This window comes from Salvia hispanica, unplaced genomic scaffold, assembly GCF_023119035.1.
Source record: "Salvia hispanica cultivar TCC Black 2014 unplaced genomic scaffold, UniMelb_Shisp_WGS_1.0 HiC_scaffold_968, whole genome shotgun sequence".
NCBI lineage: Eukaryota > Viridiplantae > Streptophyta > Magnoliopsida > Lamiales > Lamiaceae > Salvia > Salvia hispanica.
Window position 1 is genome coordinate 4,219 of NW_025952763.1, and position 10,684 is coordinate 14,902.

Consider the following 10,684-nt stretch of genomic DNA (forward strand, 5'->3'; position numbering starts at 1 on the left):
CAATAGATATTAATGTCAAGTTAGTAATAACTAACTTAAAAGAAATCCAAAAACTTTAAATTCATATAACATATATCAAATTAAAGATAATTTTATAAGGATTCCAACGATATACTATATGCATATGTTCCGACGTCAAAATTTGAAAAAAAAAATCTAGAATTTTCGTATTTTTCGTACACAGGCTAATGTCAATACAGCCAAGATAATATGTCAATATAAAGCATATACAATGTCAATCCTAAATTTGTGTTGGACATTCTCAAAGCATTGTGTTGATATTTTCAAAACACTATATTGACATTTTCATCCAAAACCTTAATTTGGAGTTTTTTTTTTCTTTTTGATTTTATTAATAAAAACGAAAATTACACGTGGCAAATTTGTAGACCACACGCTTTTTAAAATCATGTGCCTTAAATTAGTTGTAGTTAGCAATTAAATGATGAGTTAGCAATTGATCTGGAATCTGAATAATAAATTAGTATAGGATAAATAAAATTATTTTTATTTTAATTACAGATAAAAACTAAAGAAAGAGTTTCCTACGACCAGCGCTGCCATCAATCTGCCGGCGACGCGCACCGTGGCATCCCCCAACCAAGCGCTGCGACAATCACTAGAATTCTCTTCTTCTACCTCCATCGCAACCCTCTCAATCGATCTCTCTGCATTTTCCACAAATATTTGGCGGTAATATACATAATTAGGAGCGGAAAATTATGCATTAATCTGTGAGCAAAATCTAATATGCATATTGATCCTTTGATTTTACTACTTCCTCATAATTCTGTTATCTGGGGAAGCTATTTCGTTGTAGTTGCTATGCTATTTAATTTTAATTCGTAGGCGGTGTGCAATGCAAAACCTGTTTGATAACCATAAATTTCTTAATATATTTCCATTTTAATTGTCAACGAGATTGTTGGCCTGGTTTTTATCTTCTTGGGTATACATTTATATGCACCGATTTTGGTATGTTAGTGCATTTAATATATTGTTCAATCTGATTTATGCTGTATCGATTTTGGTGATCGGCTATTTCTGAATTTGGGGTTGTGTTTGATAATTGATATTGAAATGAAGCTCCACTAGTGCTGAAATTCTAGCTATATTCTTGTTCTAGATTTTGGGGATTTTTTGGATGGAAAAGAAAAGAGTGGATGAACAAGAGCCCCCACCTGCCTCACTGCCTAAAGTTGACAGATTTGGATTTCTAAAGCAGGAAACTAACTCACCTGATGGATTAGCAAAGAGCAGATCAGCTGCAGAGTATGAGAGGTATGTGTAATGTGGAATCAACTGTAGCTGTAGCTTTTATGGTGATTAAATCTTTCATACCCCAAATGTCACTTTATTTATTCTGCATTCTGTTTTTTTCTGATGATCTAGATTGTCCGTTCACAGTTATCTGCTGGACCTATCTTAACAGAATCAGTTTCAACCCCTTAGATTTGACACTCATACATTTCTGGGACCTAGTATGTAGGAAGGACTGAGTTGAGTTAGCTTATGATGAAGATAATTTCTGGGCAACACATAAACCTTAGGTCAAATCTGAGCAAAACCCGTTCATTGTAAAAGGGGTAAATTCAATTTTCTAACCAAAACTCCAATACATTTTCGAAAATATTCTGGCCTCTGAAAATATAAATTTAGTACCTCACCTTTGTGACTTGTTCCAAATCTGACATTTAATCAAAGTCCTAAAAATTGATGTGGAATACCAAATACTACATGGAGAATCGTGCATTGACTAACATTCGTAAATTGTCCCTTTCCATTGAAGCAACATCGTTTTATGTAAAAAAATTAAAACCAAATCTAAAACAATGTCATTTTCAATAGGATCCAGGCACTCCATATCATTTTAGTTTGTCTGATTTTGCTTTGAAACATGTCATACAATAAAGTTCTTGTTAGAATGATGAATTTACCCTTAAAAAAAAAAGAAAACTCAGTCCAGATTAAACTGTGGCATAGAGGTTTATGGTTTGAACTCTATGAATGTGAGTATTGTTAATTTGTTCTTAACTGATAATTGGGAAACATACTACTGCAGTAAGTGAAGTATTATTTTGAATTGGGAAGAAAGAAAAAACCCAAAATTGAAGGTACAAATCCTCCATATACTTTTGAACCAGAAATCTTCATAAATATTTTTAACTTGCCAAAGAGATAACAAACAGATCCATCAAGGCTGGACTTGACAGTGATTTGCAAAAGGAGTCTGTTATATTTCAAAGAGCACCTTGCTGAGAACTATATTGATGCGTTTGCTTGTTATACATTTTTGTTGATGCTGTTCAAACATCATAATGCTATCACATTAACATTCATTTCCAGGGAGGAAAACAGAATTAAGAAATGGAGAAAGATGATAGGGGTTGGAGGAAGTGATTGGAAGCATTATGTTCGAAGGAAACCCCATGTTGTCAAAAGGAGAATAAGGAAAGGAATTCCTGATTGTCTAAGAGGACTTGTCTGGCAACTGATATCTGGAAGTCGTGACCTCTTGCTCATGAATCCAGGTGTTTATGAGGTTAAACTTTGTGACCTTTTATACCAATTATACATGGAATTTTTAAGAGAATATAAAGTTAAAAACCCTAAAGATGTTATGTGATATCCTTGAATTTGTTGTATGATGTCGAATGTAACACAAGTAGGTGTTGTCAGTGATCTGCATCTGAGTTTACCATCATAGGGTGTGACCAAATCAACAGTCGGAATGGCACGGGGTGATTGGAGTGGAGAAGTGGATGTAAATATTCAGGGTTATCTTGTTGACTGTTTTATTTATATGAGTGCTCCCTTGAACCGGTGCCATTAGTTAGTGTATGAGAAATTAATTTAGGATTTCACATAATTGCTAATTTGCTAGAAACGTGCAGGTATATCTGATAATATATTACTGTCTGAGATATTTTTGTCCCTTCCTGAATAATAAATTATCCATCCCGCAAATACTTTTATTTATGAACAATCCATTTAATTCATGGCATGATATACTCGTACTCTGTCAACTTGTGTAGAGAAGGATATCTGGTTGACTATAGTTACATAGTAGCTCCTTTATATAAATGGTGGCTGGATCACCCAATCGATCTGAAGCATTGGGCGACATCTTGTGCTTCTTAATCTTAAATTCTCAATGTTTGTGCGTTTTGAACACCTCATTGGAGTTTGATTTACTTCACGTGAAAGTTTTAGAATTGTCATTTTCTTTATGGATTACAATTTTCTTCATGCCTCTTTGTTGTGAACTGATGAATGTTATTTAAGCAGGTCTTTATATTAACTATCCAACCATACTGATTTGTTTATTTTCTCTGCAGCAACTAGTCATATATGAGACGTCTGCTTCTGAACTAGATATCATCCGAGATATTTCTCGTACATTTCCTTCACATGTTTTCTTCCAGCAGAGGCATGGTCCAGGTCAAAGATCTCTTTATAATGTTTTAAAAGCTTACTCTGTATATGACAGAGATGTTGGATATGTACAGGTTGGTAGTATTTTCAGCTTATCAACATATCTACCAGTTTTTGTTTCTCACCGAATACAAATTGTGTTTAATGCAGGGCATGGGATTTGTCGCGGGTCTCTTGCTTCTTTATATGAGTGAAGAAGATGCATTTTGGTTACTGGTAGCCCTTCTAAAAGGAGCCGTGCATGCTCCAATGGAAGGAATGTATTTGGTAAAGTTTAATTAAGTACTTTCGTCATTTCATTTTCAGCAACCTATTTCATAAGTCATAACCTGGGAATGAAAATGGCTTTTGTTGGGTGTGTGTCGGCAAAAGACCTTTAAGAACATCATTAGGCAAAATGAATAAACAATTTCCAATTTTTCACAACTTTTATGTGTTCATGCCATTGAAGATTAAATAATAGTGGTAAGTTCTTGAAGAGAATGTTATTTAGAAGAGAAGAGAATGTGGTGCCCCACCCCATGTATTATTAAAAATGGATATGGCCCAAAAATGGGACGGGGGAGTATCATATAATTTTGATGTGACATAAATAACTAGCAAAATCCTAAATGAAATTTAATGGAGAAAATCAGTCCAAACACTCATCTGAAGAACTGTATTTGCACATTCTCAATCTCACAGGCTCACATGCATGATATAATGGAAGATATTTCTGGCAGGGCACTTAACTAAAATCAAACTTCTTAAGATTTTTTTTATTTTAAAGGCGTAGCCAGTTTTTGTCACTCCTGTTGAACCTATTTGATCCCACCTCAAATATCTCTCTTTCATGCTTGCATTGTATTGATTGGGGCTTCATTTTCAGTTACATTTGCATTTTCCTGTATTTTAGTTGATAAGTTTCTGAAACTCATGCAATGCATGCCTTTGATGGCAATATCTATTAGTATTTCTTGAATTAATGTGTTGTGCTATGTAATGCATAAGTAGTTAACTCAGAAATATCAAAGCTAAAAATATATTACCATTATATTTTGTATGATCAAATTAAAAGTTGTATGGGAAGTCGAAGATTATGGAGGGAAGGAAATACATATTGCCCTACCTTTTCTTTGGGGGGGGGGGGGGAATATGAATTTACATTCTTTAATCTGTTTTTTATTTAAATGGTCACAATAATTTTGATGTATTGATGAAATTCATGCATCTGTGCAGGTTGGTTTGCCGCTTGTGCAGCAATATCTTTTCCAGCTAGATCAGTTAGTGAGAGAGCACTTACCGAAGTTGGGAGAGCATTTTACTCAAGAAATGATAAACCCTAGCATGTATGCTAGCCAATGGTTCATAACTGTTTTTTCTTACTCATTCCCATTCCACTTGGCTCTTAGGATTTGGGATGTCTTTCTTTTCGAGGTTAGTTATCACTCTTTTTTATATATTGCAAATCAGCTATCATACTCTATCCCTAAAACTTGCTGATTGTAATTTGTCATTTTTACCCTAGGGCGTCAAGATTGTCTTTAAAGTTGGTTTAGCACTACTAAAATTCTGCCATGATGATCTGGTAGAGTTATCCTTCTGAATCCTCACAAATTTTATATCTTTCTTTTGGATTTTGATGACGATTTATGTATTTTAACAGGTGAAGTTGCCTTTCGAAAAACTTATCCATGCACTACGGAATTTTCCTGAAGATGCTATGAATCCAGATATTTTATTACCAATGGCTTACTCTATAGAGGTTAGCCCTTACCCCACCCCAACACTACTTGACTATTGCCCGCTGGTTGGTTAGAGTGAAAAAGACATGTTGAGGTGTGTATGTATGCATTTATGTGAACCTTCAATATTATGATTGGCATACTAGGGTTTATATGAGGCCAACAACTGAGACATCAAATAGGTGAAACAGACACGACTTGTACACCATATGCCTGTTGCCTAGTATTACTACTATATAACTCTACTAATGTACACAATTGCACCCCAATTAGGTGTCCAAGCGATTGGAGGAATTGAAGGATGAATATGAGAAACAGCACGGGAAACTGTCCGAGCGTGTTAAACAGAGGCTGCAGCAGCCATCTTGAATGACGACGATGCATCCTAATGGCAACAAGCATTGTTGCTAGGCGAAGTATTTGTCATGCACGAGGTTTTATATTGATTGATCAGTTTTTTAAAATTGTACAAAAGCCTGAATCTGATGCTTGTATTTTACATTGCTGGGTGTGCTTGTCAATTGAAATTTGGCAATTTGAGAGAGGGGTTATCTTTTTATGAGGTTGACTCATCTATAATCTAAGATGTTGAAATTTCCATACTACCCAAAAAGATATACATAAACGTACAAATGAGGCACTACATCAAACATATAAGGCCTGTTTGAATCAGGTTTCTCCACTCCAATAATAAAAGCAACCATCTATCTATAAAATATTGTATAAGAATGAATCATGCTAGGAACATCAGGCAATAATCAACCATAAACAAACGAAAAAATATACAAGCACAAAAAAAATGGAAAAAGGAGAAGGAAGAGCAAGAATCCCAGCAGTTGAACCAATCTACTTCCTTTTGCTCCTAGCTGGTTGCCGAGCAAATCATTAGTTGCTAGGTAGAAGTTCATGTTTCCCGGGATTTCCTCTTCAGAAGAAGTTCATCATCAGTATTGCTTGCTCTCTGACTTTGGCTCTTGACTGTCACTTTTATCAGTATCATAATTATCACGATGTGAATCCACATGAGCGCCACTTGCTTGCGTTCTTCTGTGCCTTCGATCCTGGAGAATTCAAGCACAACAAAAAACACAACCATGTATCATGATTATAAGGTAGAGACAATGGTCTAAGCAGTGATTAGCTTAAGAATTTTTAAAATCTCTAAAGGTTATCACGAAAGAAGAAAACAACATATCTACTCCTGAGAAACTATCTGTCATGGCCGCCTTGGTCTCATAAAATGAGCTAAGCAATATACACCTTACTCCAACTTCGTCCTCCCCGACTAGCAACACAAGATACTCCATATTTAGTTGGCATAAGTTAGACACTAACCTCTCTAGGTATGGGATATTCTTCTGATTCAAGCATCCGGACAACTTGACTCATCCGAGGTCTCTTGTCAGAATCTGGATCGACACATCTCAAAGCAGTCAAAAGTGCCCTTTTGAGGGCTCGAGTAGATGGTCTTGTGTCAATGTTTGGATCTACTACTTCCTCTGATCGCCTACTTCCAACCATCACTTTTAGCCAGTCAACTAGATTAACCTGTGATGACTCAAGAATTTCAGTCGAATACAGTGCTAACTCAGAATTATAAGTGCACCGTGTGATTCTATCAGTTTCAAAATAAGTTCCGACTGATTTTTGCCTAACAGAGAGATTAAGCTTATAATGATCATATAGAGGAATGCACCCCATGATTCTGTCAGTTCCCAAATAATTATAAAGAAGACAAATAACAAATATTTTTATCTTCCTAATTCCTAAGAAGGCTTAAGCATATCTAATTAGAAAATAAAAATTACTATAACACTTTGGCTGCATATGCTCAATATGATATTTGGCAGTAAATCTACGAAACATGCATTCCTATATGGTTGATTTTTCGGGTGCAGCTCTGTTTACCTCTGGAGCAGGTCGTCCATAATCGACCGGATCTCTTCCAGTAATTGCTTCCAGTAGTAAAACCCCAAAACTATAAACATCACTCTTCTCATTTAGAAGGCCAGTATTTGCATATTCAGGGGCAACATACCTGAAAATCAGTAGAAAAACAATGTATTTAAAATACTGTAAAGACAACCTTTCTAAAGTTGGTGAGCATTGGGATACAGAAACTTACCCAAACGTACCCATCACTCGAGTTGTGATGTGACTTTTTCCTGCACCAAGCAGTTTGGCCAGGCCAAAATCAGAGACCTTAGCATTGAACTCTTCATCGATCAGAATGTTGCTGGATTTTATGTCCCGGTGAACAACTTTTGGTTCAATTGCCTCGTGCAAGTAGGCAAGACTGCCAGAAGCACAATAAGATGACATTATTTTTCAGTAAAAAAGGGAAATTACAGTCATAGATTTTGATGGAGGGATAACGGGCGAGATGAAAACGCAGGGATTAACCAACTTACGCTTTAGCAGTGCCGAGGAGGATCTTCATCCGGGCCTCCCATGTAAGATATCCATGATGGCGCATAGCTCCATGAAGCCACTGCTCTAAATTGGCATTGTTAACATACTCATAGACTAGCATCCTGAAATGACAATGTGAGAGCAGTTTAGAATGATCATACATAAGCCAGTCCTAAATGCTTTAGAGCTCATAATGGATCTGTCACGTTAGTTTGGAAGCAACCGCTACAGTTACATCTACACTTCAAAAAATTTAAAAAGTGTATGCATCATCAACAAACAAGTTCGAGTTGAATAAGTCCTATTGCCCTTTATAAACCAAAATTACTATATTATGTCGAAGGGAAAATTGCAGCTTTAGAAATTGATGACAAACAGTACCTATGAGTTCCTTCGATACAGTATCCCAAAAGTCGAACCAAATTTTTGTGCCTCACATGGCCAATAGCTTCAACCTCCACTCCAAATTCCTTTTCTGCTTGACCTCTGAGTGGAATAAAACAAATTTATTAAACCATAAAACTGACAAAAGGTTCTAAGTTCTTTTGCAACTAACTCCAAGATTGTATTAGAATGTGAAATGGGATTTAGAACTTACAGGTTGTTGAGGAGCTTTTTAACAGCCACCTGAGTACCGTTAATAAGCTGTCCTCGATAAACAACTCCATATCCACCCTCTCCAAGAATATTCTCCTTTGAAAATCTATTTGTGGCGAGCTCAAGGTCTCTTAAAGTGAACCAATGACCCCAACCCAAATGCGAAAACTCGGGCAGACCACTTAAAGGGGAAGGAGCAGTTATTGGATGCGACGATGATGGTTTGTATGACGCAAAAGTCCCCGAACTCCCTTCCTCGCCTGATTGTGATCCGCAAATATCTTTATCAATATGACGGAACGAGCCTGATTGGCTGCTGTTATCTGCATTTTTTGCCTTTGGCATCCCAAGATGAACCAAGACCCTGTCTGATTCTTTGTCACTTGATTTATCTTGAATAGTGAGAAGAATTCCATCGCGTGGAGCAAATTCCTCGGTCGACACCTGCTCTACCCGTACTTCTTTAATTTCTTTTGAAACAGTAGGTATCTGGCTAAGAGGAAGCCTTTCCTGAGCCCTTCTTAATTTCTTTTGCGAGGTAAGATAGTATGTCAACACAAAGAGGATAATCACGATCAATAGCCCTACAATTATTCCGATAAATTCCCAAACCTTGATGCCCAAACCCCCAACGTTCTTTGAGAGCTCAGCATTAAGGTCAGAAGCCATCCTTGACAATGTTAAAAAACCACTACAAGGAGAAGGCAAAATAGGTAATCAACAATAACGTTTTGAGCACTATTTTGCATAGACATTTATACTTCACCACAGTTTTACATTTACATCACAATCTTCCCTTCAACCTTTTTCACAGCCTAATTGAAGCTAAAACTCATTTATAGCAATGACACTTACTGCCACTCGACGACACAAGACACATTATGGAAGTAATTTTGATTATCTAGACAATTACTAAATCTCATATAAGCAAGGAATGAAGGGCACGAAAAGGCAGCAAACGAAAAAGTGAGCTCTTAAATCAATAATTGAGCTCCTCATTTCAGGCACCCATAACCTTTTTCTCAACTTCTACTGTCACTTGTAAAGGTTCTTGGACAGTTGCTTCTAGAGGGAAAATTAGTAATGCACAATAATGAACATGACTAAAGCTACAAGAAAGCAACACTAAAACCTGATGCAGATTCACAAAATCAAAAAAAAAACAAATTTAGTTTAACATGTCTCTAAAGATTACAGCATTACATGTGAGGTAAAAGCAAAAACAGAAGTATAGAATTCGCAATATGATCAACCAATTATTACAAGAAAAGAAAAGTAGATCAACAAAACACAATTTTGAAGAAGACCACTAATTTTATGCCAGTCTAACAAAAGCAAAACTCTTTTTACCTGGAACTACTTTATTACATGAATCTTAACCAAGAATCCAAAGCTTATTGTAATACAAAAAAGAGACATTTCGTGATATCTGAAAAAACTTAGCTCTTACCTTTATAACAACTGGATACAAGAAAGAAACCTCTGAAAGCCCAGATCTTGAGAGCCCCTTTTCCACAGTACAATTTTTTTTCAAACTACAAAAGAAAGACCAAGTCTTTAACAACGGATCTCTACCCAAGATAGCTCTATAATCACCCACAATGCCATTTCAAGAAACTTCAAGTGATAAAAGAAAAATGAAATCTTTTTCATCCATAAACCCTTGAAAATTAGTAGATTGCAAATCTGGGTGAATCTTACATGTGGGAATTGAGAAATACAAACAAAATGTGAGTGGTGGGTGTTCCACACTTACCCAGATAACAACAAAGAAAGTGTTTTGGTTGCAGAAGCGGCATAGGTGAATAGAAGAATGGTAAACGCTGCTGAAATGAATAAAAAATGGTAGTAGTAATGAATAGCTAATTGTTGTCTGCGGTGGTTTAGGAGAGGAATATGAATATATGATCAATTGATCATGGTGGATATACACATTAAATATACTATTGATATTGATAAATACATTAAACAAATGAGAGAGAAAAAAGGACTAGTGGAGTTTTCAGAGGTAGGTGATGAGGAAAAGGCGTTAGTAACACTTAAAAACACAGCACAGAGAAACGGTAATAAAACACAAACAGTAAAACGGAAGCATACATTTTGATTTTGGATTTTCTTATATTCATTTATACACACACAAATGGTATAGTGGTTCTTGATATTTTTCCTGAGCTCACTACTCTATCCACGAGAGAAAGGGAAATTACCTAATCATGTGCAATTTTTGTCCTTGATTGTTTGAATTAAATTCGAGGAAGGGATAAAACATAAAGACAGCAATGCTGAATGCTGACCTTAAAACATTAAATATTGATATGGTAACTGCATTTGTCATCCTTGAACTATCTTCACTGCTTATTATTTCCTTAAATTCATTCAATATTGAAGTTGACCGGCTATGTTATAGAACGGCCATTTCGTCTTCTTGGTTTACTACTTGTAATTTAATTACTTTTAATGCTACAAGTAAATTAAAAAGTTTCCATAAATCAACTAAAAGATATAGAGATTTTTGT

At 35.8% G+C, this 10,684-nt stretch overlaps 2 protein-coding genes across 4 annotated transcripts; one reads left to right on the top strand and one right to left on the bottom strand.

Annotated features, from left to right (window-relative positions):
* The first annotated feature begins 536 nt into the window (after positions 1 to 536).
* On the top strand, positions 537 to 5,718 carry LOC125200434 (EVI5-like protein). 3 transcript variants are annotated; one of them, XM_048098077.1, is made up of 9 exons: positions 537 to 693; positions 1,127 to 1,281; positions 2,347 to 2,542; positions 3,339 to 3,509; positions 3,586 to 3,702; positions 4,654 to 4,851; positions 4,943 to 5,002; positions 5,081 to 5,253; positions 5,433 to 5,718. In XM_048098077.1, the coding sequence occupies exons 2-8, from the start codon at positions 1,145 to 1,147 to the stop codon at positions 5,231 to 5,233; spliced, it is 1,032 nt and encodes a 343-aa protein (XP_047954034.1). In that variant the 5' UTR covers positions 537 to 693; positions 1,127 to 1,144; the 3' UTR covers positions 5,234 to 5,253; positions 5,433 to 5,718. The 3 variants fall into 3 exon arrangements, with proteins under 3 accessions (XP_047954034.1, XP_047954032.1, XP_047954033.1); XM_048098075.1 differs by having other exon boundaries at positions 5,081 to 5,179; XM_048098076.1 differs by lacking the exon at positions 537 to 693 and adding an exon at positions 716 to 734 and having other exon boundaries at positions 5,081 to 5,179.
* A 41-nt stretch (positions 5,719 to 5,759) lies between these two features.
* LOC125200433 (probable receptor-like protein kinase At5g18500) lies at positions 5,760 to 10,163 on the bottom strand. Its single transcript, XM_048098074.1, has 9 exons — positions 9,925 to 10,163; positions 9,619 to 9,703; positions 8,170 to 8,859; positions 7,953 to 8,057; positions 7,571 to 7,693; positions 7,285 to 7,455; positions 7,068 to 7,197; positions 6,495 to 6,707; positions 5,760 to 6,220 (listed from the first exon to the last, which is right to left on the bottom strand). The coding sequence occupies exons 3-9, from the start codon at positions 8,835 to 8,837 to the stop codon at positions 6,104 to 6,106; spliced, it is 1,527 nt and encodes a 508-aa protein (XP_047954031.1). The 5' UTR covers positions 8,838 to 8,859; positions 9,619 to 9,703; positions 9,925 to 10,163; the 3' UTR covers positions 5,760 to 6,103.
* Between the last annotated feature and the right edge of the window lie 521 nt (positions 10,164 to 10,684).

Bases quoted from the DNA above. Each gene is read 5' to 3' on its own strand.
- LOC125200434 (XM_048098075.1), top strand. From the start codon at position 1,145: ATGGAAAAGAAAAGAGTGGATGAACAAGAGCCCCCACCTGCCTCACTG. The intron at 1,282-2,346 runs GTATGTGTAATG...ATTCATTTCCAG, and splicing joins TCAGCTGCAGAGTATGAGAG to GGAGGAAAACAGAATTAAGA. The intron at 2,543-3,338 runs GTTAAACTTTGT...TTTTCTCTGCAG, and splicing joins TGAATCCAGGTGTTTATGAG to CAACTAGTCATATATGAGAC.
- LOC125200433 (XM_048098074.1), bottom strand. From the start codon at position 8,837: ATGGCTTCTGACCTTAATGCTGAGCTCTCAAAGAACGTTGGGGGTTTG. The intron at 8,058-8,169 runs GTAAGTTCTAAA...TATTCCACTCAG, and splicing joins AAAAAGCTCCTCAACAACCT to AGGTCAAGCAGAAAAGGAAT. The intron at 6,708-7,067 runs GTAAACAGAGCT...GAGTCATCACAG, and splicing joins ATGGACGACCTGCTCCAGAG to GTTAATCTAGTTGACTGGCT.